The sequence below is a fragment of the Rhinatrema bivittatum genome, chromosome 15 (assembly GCF_901001135.1).
Source record: "Rhinatrema bivittatum chromosome 15, aRhiBiv1.1, whole genome shotgun sequence".
Lineage (NCBI taxonomy): Eukaryota > Metazoa > Chordata > Amphibia > Gymnophiona > Rhinatrematidae > Rhinatrema > Rhinatrema bivittatum.
Window position 1 is genome coordinate 1251593 of NC_042629.1, and position 24140 is coordinate 1275732.

Sequence of the window (24140 nt, forward strand, 5' to 3'; positions counted from 1 at the left end):
AGGGTTGATGTCATGAGACTTTGAACATGAGATGTCATGAGACTTTGAGGTAGTCTCATACTTTGGGGCGAAGACTTGTTAGCAGGTTTTGCAATTTGTTCGTCAGTTTTCTTCTCCTTGTAGGAGGAAGAATAACCTTGTCTTGTCTGGTGTCGAACCGGACTCCCAGGTATTCTAGATATTGGGAGGGCTGTAGACAGCTCTTGCTTGTGTTAACAACCCACCTGAGGCTCTCCAGTAGAGCCTTGACTCTGGTGGTTGCCTGATGACTTTCCTCTGGAGATTTTGCCCTGATGAGCCAATCGTCCAGATATGGATGTAAGAGGATTCCCTCTTTCCTCAGTGTCGCCACTACCACCACCATGATTTTGGTAAACGTCAGAGGGGCTGTGGCTAGCCCGAAGGGTAGCACCCGGAACTGGTAGTGGTGATCCAGGATCGTGAAACACAGGAAGCGCTGATGCTCGTGATGGACCGAGATATGCAGGTATGCTTCTGACAGGTCCAGGGATGTAAGGAATTCTCTGGCTGTATCGCCTTTATGACCAAGCACAGGGTTTCCATGCGGAAGTGTGGTACACCCTCAGGTAGCGGTTGACCGACTTGAGGTCCCTCTTTCTTGGGGACGATAAAATAGATGGAATAGTGCCCAGTATTTTGTTGTTGCGTTGGAACCGGCGTTACGGCCTTTAGGGCGAGCAATTTGGCCAGTGTGGTTTCCATTGCTGTCCTCTTGGAGGGTGTGCGGCAAGGAGATTTCACGAACTTGTCCGGAGGGATGTTGTGGAAGTGCAGATAGTATCCCTCTCGAATGATGGTTAGGACCCACTTGACTTATCTCAACCCATCTTTGGTAGAATAGGGCAAGCCTGCCCCCTATGGCTTCTTCCTGTGGATGGGTCGGCTGAATCTCATTGTGGGTGCGGCTGGGACCTGTGCCAGAGCCAGCTCCCCTCTTGTTGTGTTTGTTCAGAAAGGACTGGCCCCTGCCTGCGGGGCGAGGTACTTGATATGTACACTTGTAGGGTCTAAAACGCTGTGATCCTCTGTTCTTCGGAAATCGGAGAGGCTCCTTTAAAGGGCATTCTTGTGAGCTTCGTCTTGGAAGTCGCGTCGGCTGACCAACCTCGGAGCCAGAGTCACCTTCTGGCTGCCACTATGGATGAGACGCCCCTGACTGAGGTGCGTACCAGGTCAGAGGTCGCATCCATGAGGAAGGATACTACTGGTTCTAGTGCTTCGACGGGCATGGCGGTGTTCCTGGTCATGGATATGCAGGTGCGTGTCACCACAGCACAACAGGCAGCAATCTGTAGTGACATAGCTGATACGTCGAATGACTGTTTAAGGATGGATTCCAGACGTCTGTCCTGGGATTCGAGTGCCGCTCCTCCCTCGACTGGAATGGTAGGGCGCTTTGTGACCGCACAGACCACTTTGGGAAAAACCAGGAGATCTTTGACTGAGGGTTCCAGTGGGTAGAGGGCTTCTGGGCCCGTTCGCCTTTGAAACTGGCCTCCGGAGCATTGCTTTCCAGGTCGATCAGCTGTTGTTCGGCCTGCAGCAGAGGGAAATGGTGGGAGGCCTGACGGAGTCCCTCTAGGAGAGGGTTCGTCTTTGGTTCCCCTGTGGCACTAGTGCCTGGGTTGGCGAGCTCCTTCAAGCTGTGAGTCATGAGATCTGATAGCTCGTCTTTTTGGAGAAAAAAAAAACACACCTCATGGTTCGGTAAGGTTCCGTTCCTGGGAGGATTTCCCCTTACTCCAGGGATTCTTGATCTTCATCTGAGGTGTCCGTGTCCCCTATGGTGAGGCTTTTGGCCAGGAGAGGTACATCTCAGGGGGGCCTAGAGGGCCGTGGGAGGTTAGGGTCCTCTGGGGGAGGCTGCGGTTGTGTCATTGGTGGCACCGGTTGCATGTGGAAGAAAGCGTGTAGACCTTTAAAGAATTTTACCCAGGAAAAGAATCCTGGGTCTAAACTGAAAGATGCTGCGTCCCAGGAAACCCCATTTGAGGAAGGCTCACGCTGGGGGTGGAGAGGTCCAGTGTACTATCGGTGGATCCGGATTCCTGTACTGGCTGGGGAGGGCCTTGACCTGGATCTCCCAGAGCCTCCTCGCACTGTCGGCACAGGGCCTTGGCCTCTTCGTGCTGCGCAGCTCTTATGTGGCAGGCTGGGCAGAGGGCTTGTGCCTTGAACTTCTTGGCTGGTGGTGCCATGGTTTGGGCACGTAGGATCGCAGGAAGCCCCGTTTAATGCGCGCGCCAGGAGGCTTAGTTATGAGCTCCGGGTGCGCCTAAGATGCACGCGCCTCTGTGCGCACAGGCAAGTTATGCCACTGGCTCATCTCTGTGCGCACGGCTCGGTTAGGCAGACAGGATGGCGATCAAGGGGAAATGGTGTCGGCGACCACCTCCTAAGTCTTACATGGAGACCTCGGAGGGTCTCCATGTAAGAGGACCCTCGTATCGGATCAGGGTCTAGCCCAGACGGGGCTGATCAACCCGATAACACAGACGCCGACTGACGATCTGCGCGGCTTTCTGAGCCTCGGAGACCGGAGACTTTTAGAAAGCTTTCTACCTTACCTTGTCTCGGCGTTTCCCGGGTTTCGTTCCAGGTGGTCTCTGGCTGCGGGGAGAGAGGGAAAAGTTCCTTCACCGCCACGCTCTGTGTTGCACCTGCTGCCTCTCAGCCGCTCCCGTTGCCGGGGGCTAAGTCCATGCCGGGAACCGGCTGCCGGACAGAATCCTACCTCTGAGGGATCTCGGAAGCCACCTCAGGAAATCTCAACTTGGGGAGGGACCCCTAGGTATCACCGCTCATCTGTAGAGGTAAGATTTCTTCTAGTTTGAAATTTGTTTTGGTTTGAATACTCTAACGCTGTGCAAGCGTGTATAGAGAGTCCCGACCTGCTATGGAGACGGAGAAATACTGAAGAGCAGAGCTTCCTGCAGGGCTATATGTACTGGTGCTGACGTCAGATTGAAATCTGACTCAGTCTCCAACTATCAGGAGCACACTATACCTATTGGTCCTGAGTCCATCTGCTACACGCTAGGTAAAGAAGTTTTATTCCCCAAATATTTTTTATACCATATTCAAGTTATTTGAAAAATACACAGCAAGCCAGCCCAGAAAATTGTATGCTAGTTTCAGGACATGTGTGGATCTGGAAAATAAAATACCCAAGCAACTCCTCTTGGGCCCCCATCATGCCCCAACAATTTGATGTGGATTGGACATTGAACAGAGAAGTTAGAGAGGGACAATGAGACACACAAGCTTCCCTCTCTCTGGACAGCAGACTACAAATATTTCCTTGTATCATATTCATTCTACAACTATCAGAAATAACATTAACATTTTAAGTTAAAACTTAAGACATGGTTATTCAGACAAGCTTTCCCCTAATCTAGGCCAGCATCTTGCCATGCCACAGATCAGATGTAGGCTCTAGTACCTGCCATCTCTTTAGTTGTAATTAATTAGTTATTGAGTTTTTCTTTCCCCCTCTGCTTATCACCTCCCAGTTACATCCCCCTGTTTTATTGTAACTTTCCGCTCCTTCTGGTTATGGTTAACATTATAATGCTTCTGTTCCCTGTAAACCGATTTGATTTGATCTGTATCATGAAAGTCGGTATAGAAAAGCTTTAAATAAAGTAATAAACTTAAAAAAAATTTTAAAATACATACAACCAAAATTTGATTAGAGGATGTGACCAGAGAGAGCATGTTCTGGAATGGGAATCCCACAAGTAAATAAGTCAAAAATAAGAAATGAGTTCCAGGTCATCAGGCGATACAATATAGTGTCTTTGTCTTCCTCATCAATCAAACTTTACTTACCACATGCCTCAGCAATAAGCTTGGACAGAAATATCTCACTGCCATATTGTTTGCTCATTACTGATGTCTGAAGCAAAGATGCTACTTCTTCAACATCTCGAAGATTCTTTGCAGAACAGCACACCAGATCGGGCAGGATCTCTAGTGCTTGTCTGCAAGCCTTTTCATAGCCTTCAATTACCTAAAATGTTCATAAGAATTAATTACCCAATGTTTTTCAATAAAATACATTTCATCAAAATCATGTTTTTCCATACAACTTCAAACCAAATTGTTGTGGTAAGTGTTAAACCAGAAACAGTTTGTATAGCTTTGCCTCTAAGCTTGGTACATCTTAAGAGAAAGAGCAAGAAATTGAAGACTTTTATTGCTTATAGTTTATGCTATACTGTACAAAACTCAGCAGATTCTTTGAGTGGTCTATAAATAACTAAAAAGAGTGGGTTGGTTCCAGATGAAGGCTGAAAAAACAGGAAGTAATAAATGTCAATAGCAAGAACACTGCTAGGAGACGCAAAGAACCCCAGCAATGCTAGTTTAAATAATCTGGCTGAAAACTATTTATGCAAAATAGTTTGGCAAACAATTTTGAAGGAACAGGGCCATTGCTGTACTAAGTAGCACCCCAAGCAGATTCAGGTATTGGAAGGGTCATTTCCCACCCGGCCCCGAACTTCTGGCCTGCTGAGGTGAAGGCTACCCTTTGGAATACTAAACCAGGTAGGGGTCCCCCTGTGATGATGCAGCAGTACAAGATGGTTAGATTGTACTGTCACTATAGCAGTAGCATGTAGCACTGGTGCCCAAGGCAGTCCACCATGTCATCCACCCATACCAACATCCCTGCAAAGGAACTGCTAACCTCCGAAACTGAAAGTCCCATTCGCAAAAGCTCTTCAGCCAGATCAAGAAGAGCTCCAGCAAAAACCAGAACAAAGTTGGTTCCATCACCGACTTCTTGTTCTTGCATGTGAGAAGCCATCACAATCATTTTTGCAGCAGGATGCTGAACCTGAGATTCAAGAATAAAACAGTCTTTTCAGCTTTCTTTCAAATCATCTGCTTTGATGTAAAATATATAAAGAGAAATTACTGCTTACCTGATAATTTCCTTTTCTTTAGTAGAGACAAGTGAATCCAAAACCAGTGGGTTATGCACATCTACCAGCAGATGGAGACTGAGCAAAGCTGACATCACTGTATACCCCTGCAGTGACATCAGCCTACCAGTACTCCCTGCAAAAACCAACTGTGAACTAACAAAACTTGATAAACAGATAACCATTCCAGCACTCAGCCAAAAGGAAAACACTGAATTCAAAAGATCTTCATTCAAAAATTGGAAGAAGGATCCAACAGAAGAAAATAGGATAAAGCATAAACGTTGGCAAGTTAAATGTAAGACATTGATAAGACAGGCTAAGAGAGAATTTGAAAAGAAGTTGGCTATAGAGGCAAAAACTCACAGTAAAAACTTTTTAAAATATATCCGAAGCAGAAAGCCTGTGAGGGAGTCAGTTGGACCATTAGATGATCAAGGGGTTAAAGGGGCACTTAGAGAAGATAAGGCCATCGCAGAAAGATTAAATGATTTCTTTCCTTCGGTGTTTACTAAAGAGGATGTTGGGGAGGTACCCGTAATGGAGAAGGTTTTCATGGGTAATGATTCAGATGGACTGAATCAAATCACAGTGAACCTAGAAGATGTGGTAGGCCTGATTGACAAACTGAAGAGTAGTAAATCACCTGGACAGGATGGTATACACCCCAGAGTTCTGAAGGAACTAAAAAATGAAATTTAGACCTATTAGTAAAAATTTGTAACTTATCATTAAAATCATCCATTGTACCTGAAGACTGGAGGACAGCAAATGTAACACCAATATTTAAAAAGGGCTCCGGGGCGATCCGGGAAGCTACAGACCGGTTAGCCTGACTTCAGTGCCAGGAAAAATAGTGGAAAGTGTTCTAAACATCAAAATCACAGAACATATACAAAGACATGGTTTAATGGAACAAAGTCAGCATGGCTTTACCCAGGGCAAGTCTTGCCTCACAAATCTGCTTCACTTTTTTGAAGGAGTTAATAAACATGTTGATAAAGGTGAACCGGTAGATGTAGTATACTTGGATTTTCAGAAGGCGTTTGACAAAGTTCCTCATGAGAGGTTTCTAGGAAAGATAAAAAGTCATGGGATAGGTAGCGATGTCCTTTCGTGGATTGCAAACTGGCTTAAAGACAGGAAACAGAGTATGATTAAATGGACAATTTTCTTAGTGGAAGGGCATAGACAGTGGAGTGCCTCAGGGATCTGTATTGGGACCCTTACTTTTCAATATTTATAAATGATCTGGAAAGAAATAAGACGAATGAGAATCAAATTTGCAGATGACACAAAATTGTTCAGAGTAGTTAAATTACAAGCAGACTGTGATAAATTGCAGGAAGACCTTGTGAGACTGGAAAATTGGGCATCCAAATGGCAGGTGAAATTTAATGTGGATAAGTGCAAGGTGATGCATATAGGGAAAAATAACCCATAATTACACAATGTTGGCTTCCATATTAGGTGCTACAACCCAAGAAAGAGATCCAGGCGTCATAGTGGATAACACATTGAAATCGTCGGTTCAGTATTCTGCGGCAGTCAAAAAAGCAAACACAATGTTGGGAATTATTAGAAAGGGAATGGTGAATAAAACGGAAAATGTCATAATGCCTCTGTATTGCTCCATGGTTAGACCGCCCTTGAATACTGTGTACAATTCTGGTCGCCGCATCTCAAAAAAGATATAATTGTGATGGCCAATCCAGGCCATAAGAACCTGGCAAGTACCCAAAAAGTAAGTCTATTCCATGTTACCATTGCTAATGGCAGTGGCTATTCTCTAAGTGACCTTAATAGCAGGTAATGGACTTCTCCTCCAACAGCTTATCCAATCCTTTTTAAACACAGCTATACTAACTGCACTAACCACATCCTCTGGCAACAAATTCCAGAGTTTAATTGTGCGTTGAGTAAAAAAACTTTCTCCGATTAGTTTTAAAAGTGCCCCATGCTAACTTCATGGAGTGCCCCCTAGTCTTTCTACTATCTGAAAGAGCAAATAACCGATTCACATCTACCCGTTCTAGACCGCTCATGATTTTAAACACCTCTATCATATCCCCCCTCAGCCGTCTCTTCTCCAAGCTGAACAACCCTAACCTCTTTAGTCTTTCCTCATAGGGGAGCTGTTCCATTCCCTTTTTATCATTTTGGTTGCCCTTCTCTGTACCTTCTCCATCGTTATTAGTTTAAATTTGATCATGTTATGATCACTGTTGCCAAGTGGCCCCACCACCATTACTTCTCTCACCAAATCTTGCGTTCCACTAAGAATTAAATCTAAAATAGCTCCCTCTCTTGTTGGTTCCTGAACCAATTGCTCCATGAAGCAATCATTTATTACATCCAGGAACTTTATGTCTCTAGCAAGTCCTGATGTTACATTTACCCAGTCTATATTGGGGTAATTGAAATCTCCCATTATTATTGCACTGCCAAATTGGTTTGCTTCCCTGATTTCTCTTAGCATTTCATCATCTGTCTGACCATTTTGTCCAGGTGGACGCTAGTATACTCCTATCACTATACTCTTACCCAACACACATGGGATTTCTACCCACATAGATTCTACTGAGTATTTACTCTCTTGTATGATCTTTATCCTGTTGGACTCTATACCCTCCTGGACATAAAGTGCCACACCCCCACCAAGTTGATCCTCCATATCATTGCGATATAATTTGTACCCTGATATAGCACTGTCCCATTGGTTATCCTCCTTCCACCAAGTCTCTGTGATGCCAATTATGTCAATCTCATCATTTGCTACTATACACTAACTCTCCCATCTTACTTCTTAGACTTCTGGCATTGGCATACAGACATTTCAAAGTGTGGTTTTTTCTTGTTTTAACAACCTGCTTTTCAGTTGTTTGGGATTATTCGGAAATAATTAGCTTTGGTGATTTTTTACAAATAGGCATATGAACTATGTTTGCTTTTAATGGAACCTCTCTGTTGGGATACCCTAACTCTCCTGTTTCATTACTATCCTTCAAGGATACATTTCTCCGAACCATGCACTGCTGAGTGACTGTCTGCTTTCCCCCTTGTTCTAGTTTAAAAGCTGCTCTATCTCCTTTTTGAAAGTTAGTGCCAGCAGCTTGATTCCACTCTGGTTAAGGTGGAGCCCATCCTTTCGGAAAAGTCTCCCCTTTCCCCAAAGGTTTCCCCAGTTCCTTACAAAGCTGAATTCCTCTTCCCTGCACCATCGTCTCATCCACACATTGAAACTCTGGAGCTCTGCCTGCATCTGAGGACCTGCACGTGGAACAGGAAGCATTTCAGAGAATGCCACCCTGGAGGTTCTGGATTTCAGTTTCCTACCTAAAATCCTAAATTTTAAATAAAATCCTAAAGAAGCAAGGGACTTTCACATTGCATGCAGTCGCCAGTAGGTCCATACATGGAACTGCTTTTCTGTATACCCTCAGACTTAATATCATGGCGATATTAATTCGGAGGTCCCAAAAGTTAAAAATAATTAAAAAAAAAAATTGTAAAAATCGGCCCGCGGCTCGAAAACCAGATGCTCAATTTTGCCGGCATCTGGTTTCCGAACCTGTTGCTGTCTGCGGGTTTATTTATTTATTTATTTATGGCTTTTATATATCGACTTTCTTGATACAAATCAAATCAACTCTGTTTACATCGAACTAAGCAGAACTATAACCAACAATTCAAACAAGAGATATTTAGAAGGAGCATAAAAGTTACATTATAACAAGGTTGCCTTAACTGGGAGGAGGAAAAAAAGAAGGGGAGAACGAAAGATAAATAATTATATACAATAAGTTACTATATACAATGGAGTATGGGATGGAGGCAGAAGCCGAACCTCATGATAAAGTGTGAGCAAGCTTTGCGAACAGACGCCGGCAAAATTGAGCGTCAGCTGTCAAATTGCTGACAGCCGCCACTCCTGTCAAAAAAAGAGGCGCTAGGGATGGTTAACAAACTGGAAAATGTCATAATGCCTCTATATCGTTCCATGGTGAGACCGCACCTTGAATATTCTGTACAATTATGGTCGCCGCATCTCAAAAAAGATATAGTTGCGATGGAGAAGGGCGATCAAAACAATAAAGGGGATGGAATAGCTCCCCTATGAGACAAGGATGAGTGAGAGGTTAGGGCTGTTCAGCTTGGAGAAGAGATGGCTGAGGAGGGGGATAGAGTTCTTTAAAATCATGAGAGGTCTTAAACGAGTAGATGTGAATTGGTTATTTACAGTTTCAGATAATAGGAGGACTAGGGGGCACTCCATGAAGTTAGCAAGTAGCACATTTAAGACTAATCAGAGAAAATTATTTTTCACTCAACGCACAATAAAGCTCTGGAATTTGTTGTCAGTTAGTGTAGCTGGGTTTAAAAAAGGTTTGGATAAGTTCTTGGAGAAGTCCATTAATGTTGAGATTACTTGCCTGATAATCTCCTTTTCCTTAGTGTATGCAGATGGACTCAGAACAAGTGGGTATAGTGTGCTCGTGCTAGCAGTTGGAGACGGATCTGACGTCAGCACGGGTACATATACCCCCACAGGAAGTGAAGCAATTCAGTAATCTTCCTTGCAAAAGTTGTTATGGATATATGTGTACTGATGATCAATGAATTAGGGAAACAGGATTCCCCTGACCGATTGATAGGAGCTGGAGACCGCCACCGTTTCCAACCGGAAGGCGTCGACACCTGGCAAAGGGGACGCTCTCGTGTAAGAAATGACATGTCTTACCTTGAATAGGTGCAACCCATGTATACTGGCAGCCGGGCGGGATGGTGAGTCCATCTGCATACACTAAGGAAAAGGAGATTATCGTGTAATTAATCTCAACATTTCCTAGCGTGTAGCAGATGGACTCAGAACAAGTGGGATGTACAAAAGCTACTCCCGAACTGGGCGGGAGGCTGCCTGAGGACCGCGTAGGACTGCCCTCGTAAATGCTGTGTCCTCCCTGGCCTGGACATCCAGACGGTAAAATCTGGAAAAGGTATGGAGGGAGGACCATGACGCCGCCTTACATATTTCTGCGGGCGACAGCACCCTAGATTCTGCCCAAGATGCTGCTTGGGCTCTGGTAGAATGAGCCTTGACCTGTAGAGGTGGTGACTTCCCGGCCTCTACGTAGGCCGCTCTGATAACTTCTTTAATCCAGCGGGCGACTGAGGGCAGAGAGGCCGCTTCTCCTTGTTTCTTCCCGCTGTGAAGGACGAACAGATGGTCCGTCTTTCGTACTGCTTCTGTCATTTCCAGGTATCTGGGCAGCAATCTGCCGATGTCGAGATGGCGTAGCAAACGCCCTTCTTCTGATTTCTTCAAACCCGCCGTGGTTGGCAAGAATATGGTTTGGTTGAGGTGAAATTGTGAGACTACCTTAGGCAAGAAGGATGGAACCGTGCGAAGATGGATAGCCTCTGGAGTGATTCTGAGAAAGGGATCACGGCAGGACAGCGCTTGTAGTTCCGAAATGCGGCGTGCGGAACACACAGCCAGCAAGAACACCACCTTCAAAGTTAGAGAACGGAGAGACAGGCCCCGAAGGGGTCTGAAGGTGGATCCCGCGAGGAAATCCAAAAAACTATGTTGAGGTTCCACAGGGGCACTGGCCACTTCAGTGGCGGGCAAATGTGCTTGACTCCTTTCAGGAAGCGGGAAACATCCGGGTGCGTGGCAATGGTCTTGCCATCCCTCCTGGGACCATAGCAAGACAGCGCAGCCACCTGAACCTTGATGGAGCTTAGGGAGAGACCTCTCTGAAGCCCATCCTGCAGGAAATCCAGAACAATAGGGATTGTGGTCGCATGTGGATTGGTGCCATGAGTGTCGCACCAGGCTTCAAATACTCTCCAGATCCTTACGTAGGTGAGGGATGTGGAAAACATGCGAGCTCGGAGGAGTGTATCTATCACCGGCTCCGAGTAACCTCTTTTCTTCAGTCTAGCCCTCTCAATGGCCAGACCGTAAGAGAGAATTGAGCCGGATCCTCGTGGAGGATGGGACCCTGACGCAGCAGGCCCCTGAGAGGAGGCAGGGGAAGGGGCTCCCCTGCCAGTAGTCTTCTCATGTCCGCGTACCAGGGTCTTCTTGGCCAGTCTGGTGCCACTAGAGGAACTAGGCCCTTGTGCTTCTGAATCTTGTGTATAAGGGCGCCCAGCAGGGGCCACGGAGGAAAGGCGTATAGCAGGGTCCCTGGAGGCCATGGCTGAACCAGGGCGTCGATCCCGTGAGAACGGATCTCGCTTGCGGCTGAAGTATCTGGGTACTTGAGCATTGGACCTGTCCACTAGTAGGTCCATGTCCGGAATCCCCCAATGATCCACAATCATCTGGAAGGCTGTGGGGGACATCTGCCATTCTCCCGGATTTAGGCTTTCCCTGCTGAGGAAGTCTGCCGCGGTGTTGTCCCTTCCAGCAATGTGCACGGCGGAGATGTCCTGGAGATTCGCCTCTGCCCAAGCCATCAGCGGGGCTATCTCTAGGGACACCTGGTTCCGCCCTGACGGTTGATGTATGCCACCATGGTGGCGTTGTCGGACATCACTCTGACTGCCCTGTTCCGCAGTCTGTGAGCAAATTGCAGGCAGGCTAACCGGACTGCCCGTTCTTCTAGACTGTTGATGTTCCACCCCGACTCTTCTCTGTTCCACCGCCCTTGGGCGGCGAGTCCTTCGCAGTATGCTCCCCATCCGCTCAGGCTGGCATCTGTGGTGAGCAGAATCCACGTGGGGGAGGACTGCAACCACCACCGTAGCTGGGTCCGCACTCTGGCTAGTAGAGGTAGATATAGAAAGTAGAAGTAGAAAGTAGTATTGGAAAACACACTCAGCGAGTGTGCAGGCTCTCCAAACTGCTTTGGAGACGGAAATTACTGAATTGCTTCACTTCCTGTGGGGGTATATGTACCCGTGCTGACGTCAGATCCGTCTCCAACTGCTAGCACGAGCACACTATACCCACATCTTCTACACGCTAGGAAACTGCTATTAATCAAGTTGACTAAGGGAATGGCCTCTGCTATTACTGGCATCAGTAGCATGGGGTCTTCTTAGTGTTTGGGTAATTGCCAGGTTCTTGTGGCCTGGTTTGGCCTCTGTTGGAAACAGGATGCTGGGCTTGATGGGCCCTTGGTCTGACCCAGCATGGCAATTTCTTATATTGCTTATGAAAAGACAGTAATTTACTATGAATGCATGTTATATTGAGAAAACACAACAAATAAGATTGATACAAATGCCTACATGCTAATAAAATACCTCAGCTCTATCACACACCCAGAACTGACCTTCACCAAGTACAGAAAGACCACATAGAGCACGTTTGCTTACCGTAAACGGTGTTTTCCTTAGATAGCAGCTGAATTAGCCATGCTAATTCAGCTGCTATCTAGGTGGCGGAGCTCTAAGTATAGCAAGGTCTTTTAGACGGATGCTCCCTCTTATATCCTCTCTGATTCACCTCAGGCTCCTCAGTCAGTATTAAAGCAAGTGCAGGTGTTGCTGCAACTGTTTGGGGAAGCGGGTGGGTCAGCATGGCTAATTCAGCTGCTATCTACGGAAAACACCGTTTACGGTAAGCAAACTTGCTCTTTTCACGTAGATAAGCAGCTGAATTAGCCATGCTTTCTGGGAGTCCCCCGCTGAAGTATTGAGCTGTCATGTATTTTAATTGGTAATTAACTCAATACAAAGTTTTTAGGCGGACATTTCCTATGAAGGCTATATATGCGATGAATCTGTGCTCTTCTGTAGGATAGTCCTACCTATTACTACATCATTCACAGTTTGTTCTTCCAAACAGTAATGAGATGTGAAAGTGTGCAGGGATGACCATGTTGCAGCTTTGCAAATATCTATGATGGGAACTTCATGGAGATGGGCCATCGAGGCTGCCAGTGCACGAACTTGGTACGCTTTTGGATTGGAAGAAAGTTTGTGACCGTTGCTAGTAGTAAAATTGAATACAGTTTGAAATCCATGTGGAAAGAGTTCGTTTAGTCACCAGACGTTCTTGTGCGTTCGGGTTGAAAGATAGAAAAAGTTGTGAAGGTCTATTAGGTGAAGTAGTGCGCTGCTTGTAGTAGGCTAGGGCATATTTACAGTCCAAAATGTGGAGTTTTCTATCATTTGCATGAGGTTTTGGATGAAAAATAGGTAAGGTTATGGTCTGGTTAATGTGAAAACTGGAAATAACCTTTGGAAGGAATTTTGGGTGAGTGCGAAGAGTCACTTTGTCATGATGAAATTGCAGATAAGGTGGATAGTGGACTAGTGCCTGCAGTTCACTTACTCTTCTTGCGGAAGTTAAAGCAACCAGGAAGAGAACGTACCATGAGAGGTATCAAAGGTGACAAGTGTAATGGCTCAAAAGGGGGGAAGCATTAGCTGTTCGATGACTATGTTAATGTCCCATAGTACTGGTGGTTTTTGCAATGGAGGGCGTAGACGTAGTACTCCTTTCATGAATCTGGATACTAGAGTGTGACACGAAATGGGTTTGCCATTAAGATATGGATTAAGCTGCAATAGCGCTTAGATGGAGTGAGGAAGTTGCCAGACCTTCATTATAAAGAAGGGAGAGGAGGGAGAGGAGAGTCTAAGAGGGAAGGAGGGGAGATGGGTGGGTGGAGGGGAGGAGGGTAGATGGATGGGTGGAGGGAAGGGGGGTACCTGGGAAGATGTGGCAGAATTGTTGGGATTTGAAAGGGTTTAGTTTAATATATTTTTAGTCAGCTAGCTTTTGGTTTTAATGTATTTTAGTCATGTACCATGTTTTGTTTTTAGTATATATGTGTTTGAAGGTTGCTACTGCAACTTCAATCAATGTAAACCGCCTTGAAATGAACTTGAAAGCCGGTATATAAGATTGAATAAATAAATAAATATCCCAAGAACCCCTCCCAAATTATACTCCCTAAGACTCTATTAGATCGTATCCTATATATTATTACCCATGTTGCAATGTTATAACATTATAATGTAAATGTTTCTCAGATTCATTTATACCAGTTAGCATGTTACAATGTAAAATAAGCTGAATTTCCCTTATTTGTTTCATTTTTATGTAAACCGATGTGATATCTCGATCGAATGTCGGTATATAAAAGCAATAAATAAATAAATAATAAATAAATGGAGGTATGAAAGAAGTTGTTCAGGTGGGCAGGTGGGCAAGTGAACGGATCTGTTTCTGTTGCTGAACACCAAGAAGCACAGCGAAACCACTTTCTTTTGTAATTGAATTGAGTGGAAGGCTCTCTCAAGGACACTAAGATGTCTTGAAGATCAGGAGAAATATTTAGGTGCGATCCATTCAACCTCCAGGTTGTGAGATGTAGAGAGGAATGAAGAGGATGTAGGAGACACCTGTTGTCCTGGGTTAGAAGCTGAGGGCTGTTTCCCAGGGGAATGGGGTTGCATATCGATAGATGAACTAGGTAACTAACTGTACCATGGTTGTCTTGGCCAAGAGCTGGTGCTATTAAGATCAAATCGGCCTAGTCTTCTATGCTTCTTTGTATGGTGCGGGAGATGAGGGGTATTGGTGGAAATGCATACAGTAGATTATGAGACCAACTCACGAGAAAGGCATCAGATGCAATTCTTTTCGAGCTGGGGTATACTGAACAGAGGTTTTACAGCTGTGCGTTGTTTTCTGTTGCAAGAAGGTCGATGGAGGGGTGACCCCAAATCGTGAATAGGTGGTGAGCTACTTACCTGTCCAACTGCCATTCGTGAAGATGAAATATCCTGCTGAGTTTGCTGCCCTGGAGTTCTGAATTCCAGGCAGATAAGTTGCTTGAAAAGATATTGATCTTTGATGAGCCCATTCCAGTAACTGTACTGTCTCCTTGCAGAGGTTCCAAGAACCGGACCCGCCTTCCTTGTTTATTATTATTATTATTTATAACTTTTCTATACCGAAGTTCAGAAAACAGTGTTACCTATCACTCCGGTTTACATTACAACAGATAATAAACAATGACAACATATGTCTTACAATGAACAGGGGATGTGAACAACTTGGATATTATAACTATGAACCAGGACAGAGGAACTATTAGAGCGAACAAGCCTATGGGGAGGGAGCTTAGCTAATAGGGGAGGGGAAAGTTTACGTAAAACATCGTGACTTGGTTGTCTGTGTGAATCATGACTATCTTCCCTCGAAGAGATTCTTCGAAAGCTCGAAGGGCGTTTCTGACCGCTTTGAGCTCCAGTAGGTTGATGTGTTGAGTCCTCTCAAATGTCAACCATAAACCCTGAGTTGTTAATTGATCTAGATGAGCTCCCCAACCCTTGGGGGAGGCATCTGTGATGAGTATTAGATGATGTCGTAATGGTCTCAATGGCGCCCCTGTCTGCAGTGTTGGATAAATCAACCACTGAAGATCTGTTTTCATACTAATGAGAGTGGATAATGGATGGAGGAACTGATTCCATTGGTTTTTCAGTCCCCATTGAAGGCGACGCATGTGGAGTCGTGTATGAGGGACTACATATATGGAAGCTGCCATGTGGCCGAGAAGAGTTAGAATATGGCAAGCTAATGTTATCGAAGTCTGAAGGAGATCTGTAGCCAGAGTAGAGAGAGCGCACCACTGCTCTCGGATAGGGAAGGAAAGCCTTGTCCTGTATCGTATCGATGACTGCCCCTATGAATTGTAAAGTTTGAGTGGGCTGCAGATGTGATTTTTCGTAATTTATGAGAAGGCCTAGACTGTCTAGGCAAGAAATAGTTCGTAGGAGATTGGCCCGTAACAGGGTCTGATTGGAGGCTACTAGGAGCCAAGCGTCCAGATAAGGAAATGTTTGCACCCCTTGACGACGAAGGTGCGCCACCGCTAAACACTTGGTGAATACTCTGGGGGCAGAGAAGAGGCCGAATGGGAGAACCTTGTATTGGTAATGTTGATTGTTCGCCTGGAAACATAGGTAGCACCAAGAACTGGGGTGCATTGGAATGTGAACATAGGCATCCTTTAAGTCCAGGGAGCACATCCAATCCTTTGGTTGAAGAAAGGGAAGGTTGGATTTGAGAGAAGTCATTTTGAATTTCTCCCTGTAGAGATGTTTGTTCAGAGAATGAAGATCCAATATCAGACACAGTCCTCCTGATTTCTTGGGAATTAGGACATATTGGGAGTAGAATCCCAGACGGGATTGTTGGGAAGATAATCTCTGAATGCAGTTGTTCTGTAGAAGATTCTGAATTTCTTTCAGTAGAGGTGAGATGATACTTGTTTTTGCGGAACCCAATGTGGAAGGGTTGGGAGGGATGAGAAATGAAGTTGGTAACCGTGGGCTATGATTGATAATACCCACTAGTCCAATGTGATATGAGTCCAGGTGGGAAGAAAGTTCTATAATCTGCCTCCTACCGTGGGGTGATGGGATGGTGGCGGAATTATTTCTAAAAACTGGTTTAAGTTTTCGTGGGCTGAGGGTCAGCCTGTTGTCCAGGCGGGCGAGAAGCCCTTGTTCTTTGCCGAGAGGCTGCAGGTTGGTATGGCTGCTGCCTTGAAGGTTGGTAGGGTTGAGGTTAGTAGTATGAAAATGGTTTATAAGACTTAAAGGGTGGTCTTTGGAATGACCCTGTAGGAGTGTATTGCCTTCTTGAAGTAGATGGCTGATGTGGTTAAGGAAAGGACAGCCGTCTTCTGTTCCTTAAAGCTTTGATACCGTTCCGTGAATTTATCTCTGAAAAGGTTGTCTGGATGACATGGCAAATTCGCTAATTTGTCATGGACATCATCTCGTATGGCGTTAGATCGAAGCCATGCGAGACGGCGTGCAGCCAAAGCGTTTGCTGAACCTCTGGGATGAGATGTCAAATCCTTCATAGACTGTTCTTAACAAGTGCCTTAAGCCTTCCTCCATGCTGTGATATTGAGGAGGCAAAGCGATACCTGGAAAACTCTGTTGGAGATTTGGTTTAAGTGCCTGTAAATTGTCAAACAGGTACTGAGTAATATAAAATTGATGATTCTGAATTTGCGTATTTAACATTGCTGAATTAAAGGATTTCTTTGCAAATTCATCCAACAGTTTATGATCTTTGTGAGGTGGTGTATTCAAATGAATATTGAATTTTCGTGGCTTCTGCATTGCTAACTCAACACGACAGAGTTATGTGAAAGCTGAGAAGTATGAAAAGAGAATCTTTCATCTTATATTTTATATCAATTTTCCTGGAAGTATGGACAATGGAGTGTCCCAGGATCTTTCTATCAGCTGTGTCAGAACAGAATGCTGTGGAAGGGCTATTGGTTCTGTGGGGGCATCAAAAATCTTCAGTATGTCCATCATTTCCTGGAGTGGTTCAGGCAATTTCCTGGTTTCTACATTTAGAAATTTTCCAACCTTCTCTAAGAATTGAGCATAAGATAAGTCTTCTGGGGGTGAAGATGGTTCAGGAGGTATCTCTGCCGGGTCAGACGGATAACCCGTGGAAGTGTCTGCAGATGTATCCGTATCATATTTAAGTGGGGATGGAATGTGGTACTGGATGAACCTTATGTGCTGGACCTGGTGTGACAGGAACCACTGGAACTGTTGGTAAGGTAGTAGGTTGGGTTTGAATATTTGATTTTTCTAGTGACTGTAGAAATTGAGACAGAATGTTGGTAATTTGGGTCATGGCCTGAGTGTCCGAAGTGGACAGCACCTGTGTTGGTTCCGTACTTGGTGGTAGAGACAAAGGGATTACCTCTTCTGAACCGTTCCCTGGAGTTGGTTGATGCCCCGATGGAAATTATAGGAGAAGAAGATTCCCTCCCACCCTACCCACCCACCCCTGGGGTTAGATTTCTAATATAGACTGACTAAATTAGCATTAGCAACAAGATAAATTAGTATGTTAACAGCTAAGGAAATACCAATCCAAAACTTTACCAATATGAGAACTATCCAATGCAACTGTTGTAGAGCCTTTATTCTGAGGGAAAGCATCTGGAGACTTGGAGCTTGCCCGATCTGTGCACAGCTCTCCTTCTTTGAAAACGGAGCTGAGTGAGGTTAAAGCTCAATTAGCTTCAATTACAAGAATTACACCCACATTGCATTACTCAGAAAATAATTCCCCAACACCAAAGAATAACCAGGAGTCAAGAAAAAGAAATACAGTAGACTCAGGTAGGATAACACATGTGTCCCACAGTCACCCATTCTTGACAGATGGGAAGCCAACAAGTATACCCCCCCACTCAATCAGGTCATCAAGTAAATCATTAAAAACCAGGATCACAGTGGGCTCTGGTAGAATTAGACCTGTAACAAGGAGACACACACAGTATCAAATGCAACAAGAACATAAAGCCCTCCCTATATTAACTGAAGAAATTCTAGAGAAAAACATTGACGTGTTACCAGAAAAGAGAAAATACCAATGCATGCAGAATTTCAAGATCCATAACAAAAAGAAAAAACTAATTGAGATAGATAACTCATCAATGGCACAACTGCAAAAGGAAAGAGTAAAGTGAATAACAAATCTCAACTAAAGTCTCATAAGGAGTACAGGAAAAGCAATAACTTTAAAGAGAGTACCTGGAAAGCTATGACTACAAATGCTCATAGTTTGGGAAATAAAATCCCAGATCTGCAGGCCCTAATGACAGAGGCAGAACTGGACATCGTTGCTATCACAGAGACATGGTTCACAGAATCTCTTGATTGGGATACGGCAATACCAGGCTATAACTTGTTAAGGAAGGACAGAGTGGATAGAAAAGGGGAAGGTGTGGCTCTTTATGTCAGAAATAATATCCAAGCATCTGAGCTGCAAGGAAGTTGGGGCAAGGAAGAAGCACTATGGGTCGACCTAAAAAAGATGATGGAGCATCCATTTATATTGGAGTGGTTTACAGGCCTCCAAACCAAAAGGAAGAGCTGGACAGAGATCTGGTTGAAGACATCCATAAGATAGGTAAGAAGGGGGAAGTGGTGATCGTTGGTGACTTTAATATGCCAGATGTAGACTGGAAAATCCCATCTGCAGAATCTAAAAACAGTAGAGCAATAGTGGATGCCATGCAAGTATCTTTGTTCAAACAAATGGTATTGGAACCCAAAAGAGAAGGAACTATACTCGACTTAGTGCTCAATAATGGAGATAGTGTCTCTGATGTCAAGGTGGGCACCAACCTCAGCAACAGTGATCATCAAACGGTATGGTTTAATATCACTAAAAGAATATGGAAAAGAAGCACAAAGACCAGAGTTTTACAGTTCAAAAACACAGACTTTGAGGAAATGGGGAAGTACCTAGAGGAAGAACTAAATGGATGGGAAAATGAGAGAGATGTGGATCAGCAGTGGACCAATCTAAAAGGAGCAATCGCCAAGGCAACTGCTCTATATGTTAGAAATGTAAAGAAAAGCAAAAGAAAAATGAAACCTATCTGGTTCTCAAAGGAGGTGGCTGACAAAATTAAAGCTAAAAGAACAGCATACAAGAAATATAAAAGATCCCGAAGGGAGGAGCACAAAGAAGAATATCTGATTCAACTGAGGGAGACTAAGAAATTAATCAAGTTGGCAAAAAGTCAAGCGGAAGAGAGGATTGCCAAGGAGATAAAATATGGTGACAAAACATTTTTCAGATACATCAGCGAAAAGAGAAAAGTCCAAAGTGGTATAGTGAAATTGAAAGGTGGAAATGATCAATGTGTGGAGAGAGACGAAGAAATGGCAGAAATATTAAACGAATACTTCAGCTCTGTGTTCACTAAAGACCACCCTGGAGAAGGACCATCTCTACACAACAAGAAACTGGAGGGAAGTGGAACAGATGAAAATCCATTTACAGTAGATAATGTATGGGAAGAGCTAAAGAATCTGAAAGTGGACAAAGCCATGGGGCCTGATGGGATTCATCCAAGGATACTGAGGGAGCTCAGAGATGTGCTAGCGGGACCGCTGTGCGACCTGTTCAATAGATCCCTAGAAACGGGAGTGGTGCCGAGTGATTGGAGAAGAGCGGTGGTGGTCCCGCTTCACAAGAGTGGGAACAGAGAGGAGGCTGGTAACTACAGACCGGTTAGCCTCACTTCGGTGGTGGGAAAAGTAATGGAGTCACTGTTGAAAGAGAGAATAGTGAACTATCTACAGTCCGGAGAATTGATGGACCAGAGGCAGCATGGATTCACCAGGGGAAGATCCTGTCAGACAAATTTGATTGACTTTTTTGACTGGGTAACCAAGGAATTGGATCAAGGAAGAGCGTTCGATGTCATCTACTTGGATTTCAGCAAAGCTTTTGATACGGTTCCGCACAGGAGACTGGTGAATAAAACGAGAAGCTTAGGAGTGAGTGCTCAGTTGGTGACCTGGATTGAAAACTGGTTGACGGACAGAAAACAATGCGTGATGGTAAATGGAACTTTCTCTGAAGAGAGAGAGGTTTTAAGTGGTGTACCACAAGGATCGGTGTTGGGACCGGTCCTGTTCAATATCTTTGTGAGCGACATTGCGGACGGGATAGAAGGTAAGGTTTGTCTTTTTGCGGACGACACTAAGATCTGCAACAGAGTGGACACGCCGGAAGGAGTGGAGAGAATGAGACGGGATTTAAGGAAACTGGAAGAGTGGTCGAAGATATGGCAGCTGAGATTCAATGCCAAGAAGTGCAAAGTCATGCATATGGGGAGCGGAAATCCGAATGAACTATATTCGATGGGGGGGGGAAAGGCTGATGTGCACGGAGCAGGAGAGAGACCTTGGGGTGATAGTGTCTAATGATATGAAGTCTGCGAAACAATGCGACAAGGCGATAGCAAAAGCCAGAAGAATGCTGGGATGCATAGAGAGAGGAATATCGAGTAAGAAAAGGGAAGTGATTATCCCCTTGTACAGATCCTTGGTGAGGCCACACCTGGAGTACTGTGTTCAGTTCTGGAGACCGTATCTACAAAGAGACAAGGACAAGATGGAAGCGGTACAGAGAAGGGCGACCAGGAAGGTGGAGGGTCTTCATAGGATGACATACGAGGAGAGATTGAAGAATCTAAATATGTACTCCCTAGAGGAAAGGAGGAGCAGGGGTGATATGATTCAGACTTTCAGATACTTGAAAAACTTTAATGATCCAAAGACATCGACAAACCTTTTCCGTCAGAAAAAAATCAGCAGAACCAGAGGTCACGAGCTGAGGCTCCAGGGAGGAAGACTAAGAACCAATGTCAGGAAGTATTTCTTCACGGAAAGGGTGGTGGATGCCTGGAATGCCCTTCCGGAGGAAGTGGTGAAGTCTAAAACTGTGAACGACTTCAAAGGGGCGTGGGATAAACACTGTGGATCCATCAAGTCTAGAGGGCGTGAATAAAGTGGAGGCATTCAAACACTGCACGGAGCGGCAGTAGCCACAGCGGCATTCACGGAGCGGGATGCCAGTGGCCAGTAGTTGGTGTTCCACCTTCACGGAGCGGAAGGATGGAGGGCTGCTATTTCCAAAAAAAAAAAACCCAAATAAAACAAAAAATAAAAACAGGGGTGGGTAAGAGTATGGGGCAAGGGGGTGACCTGCTTGTTGCAGCGGTTGCTACCCCCAATTGAGCTGGATGTCACTTGGATGCAGATTCAAAGCTGCTCTCTAAATTGGGTGGAGGGGAATTAGGGCTGGAGGGTACTGGAAGCCAACAGTAACAGGTGGGAGAGAGAAAAAGGGAAAAAAAATGGATAAAGTGCGTAGCTTGCTGGGCAGACTTGATGGGCCATTTGGTCTTCTTCTGCCGTCATTTCTATGTTTCTATGAGAAGTAGGAAACGTGGGCGAGATATGAGGCGGCAAAAACTCTGAATCCGATTCTAGTTTAGTTTATTAGCATTTCTATACCGTCACATCAGACATGCCTTCACAACGGTTTACAAATTAAAACACACAAGAAAATACATTGTTTTGTTAAAATAGTAACAGCTAAAAACTACATAAGAGGAAAATTAAATTAGCTGTTAAAGTAAAAGATAAAAATAAAATAAAAAGGTTAAATCTGAAACAAAATATCAAATTGCATAAAAATATAAATAGTAATAGTTACTAAGAGAAATAAAATAAAAGTAAAAACAGAATTCATAAACATTAAGCACATAATAGATTCTGGTGTTTTGCAGCCTATATCTAAAGTTTCATACTCTGTAAAGATGTTTCATGTTCTGCAAAGGCACACTTGAATAACCAAGTTTTCAATTCTGCTTTAAATTGCTTTTTTTCTGCTAGTAGTCTCAAGTACATTGGTAGTGAGTTCCAGACTTTTGTTCCAGCAATAGATATAACACCTTCTCTTACATGGCCGAGTCTTGCTGATTTAATCGCAGGCACTGATAAAAGACCCTTATTGGCGGTTCTCAGGTCTCTCTGCAATACATGGAGGCGCTTAGATGTATTAAGCCATTCAGTTTGTTCTCCATATATAACATTATGAACTATACAGCAGATTTTATATTGGATACGATAGTAAATTGGAAGCCAATGCAATGTGATCAGGGTAGGGGTAATGTGATCACATTTTCGTTGGCCTGTCAGAACTCGCGCGGCCGCATTTTGCAAGACCTGAAGAGGCCGAATACTACCGTGTTTCCCCGAATATAAGACAGCGTCTTACTTTCTTTTTACCCCCAAAAGTCCCACTATGTCTTACTTTCAGGGTATGTCTTATATTGGAAAAAAAACCTGAGTGTTCAAAAAAAAATTATTTTTAAATACCTGTCGGAGGGCCGCGTGGGTCCAGGCGGCTGGCGGCGGGAGCCGGGTGGTCGCGTGTTAAATCTAGGCCGAGGGCGGGTGGGCGCTTGTTCCAGGCGGCGGCGGGGGGGGGGGGGGGGGGGGGGCGGGTGGACGCGCGTTAGTTCGAGACGGCCGGCGGGCGGCGGGTGGTCGCGTGTTAAATCTAGGCCGGGTCGCACAGGCCCACAGCGCCTGTGCGACCCCTGCGATTCGGCGCTGGGGGCTGCCGGTGGGGGCTGCGGCAGTGAATGAATTCATTCATCCAGGCGGAGGAGCCGGCTGCTTTCGCCGCTGCCGGCTGCTTTCGGCTGCCGCTGCCGGCTGCTTTCGGCACTCAAGGCAGTCACATGCCTTGAGCGCCGAAAGCAGCCGGCAGCGGCGAAAGCAGCCGGCTCCTCCGCCTGGATGAATGAATTCATTCACTGCCGCAGCCCCCACCGGCAGCCCCCACCGGCAGCCCCCAGCGCCGAATCGCAGGGGGCGCACAGGCGCTGTGGGCCTGTGCGCGCATTCATTCACTGCCGGTGGGGGCTGCCGAGGCAGCCCCCACCGGCAGTGAATGAATGCGCGCCTGTGCGACCCGGCCTAGATTTAACACGCGACCACCCGCCGCCCGTCTCGAACTAACGCGCGTCCACCCGCCGCCGCCGCCTGGAACAAGCGCCCACCCGCCCGCGGCCTAGATTTAACACGCGACCACCCGGCTCCCGCCGCCAGCCGCCTGGACCCACGCGGCCCTCCGACAGGTATTTAAAAATAATTTTTTTTTTAAATGACAGGTACGTCTTACTTTCGGGGGATGTGTTACATTAGCCGACCCCCCTAAAATTCCCACTACGTCTTACTATCAGGGGTGTCTTACTATCGGGGAAACACGGTAGAAGCAGGTAAACCAAGGAGCAAGGAATTGCATTAATCTATATTTGTGAAGGTCAAAGCTTGCAGGACGGACCTGAAGTCTTGATGCTCAAGAAAAGGTTTTAACTTTTGTAAGGTTAACAATTTAAAATAGCCATCTTTTTGTAACTATATTTATTTATTTTAAGTTTTTCTATACCGGCATTCGCAATAAAATATTGCATCATGTCGGTTTACAATTAACAAGTAGATAGGTAACAAGAAGGCAATAAATAACATTGAACTTAGTAATAATAGAATAATGATAATAATAGTAGTAAAAAAAACATATGTTTTTTCATAGACATAAACATATATGTTTATGTCTATGAAACATATATATGAAAAAACATATATGTTTTTTCATAGAGAATTCCGAGTCTATGATAACACCTAAATCCCTTGTGAAAAATGACGGGAGTATTTTAATATTGTCGTTAAATGTCAAAGCTGGGATATTGATAAAATGACATTTTCGTTCAAGTAAAACAATTTCTGTTTTGTCCATGTTTAAAATTAATCGTAAATGCTGACTCCCTACGTATTTAACTTATCCGTTTAATTCGG

General features: G+C 44.9%; 1 protein-coding gene across 2 annotated transcripts in view; it reads right to left on the reverse strand.

Annotated features, from left to right (window-relative positions):
- Positions 1–24140, reverse strand: part of CCT8 (chaperonin containing TCP1 subunit 8) — a 423988-nt gene that overhangs the window by 351335 nt on the left and 48513 nt on the right. For both annotated transcript variants that reach the window (XM_029578294.1, XM_029578293.1), the window contains exons 4-5: positions 4715–4864; positions 3853–4033 (exon numbers count right to left, since the gene is read on the reverse strand). In XM_029578294.1, the coding sequence (XP_029434154.1) occupies positions 3853–4033; positions 4715–4864 (331 nt within the window). The remainder of the gene's footprint in view (positions 1–3852; positions 4034–4714; positions 4865–24140) is intronic.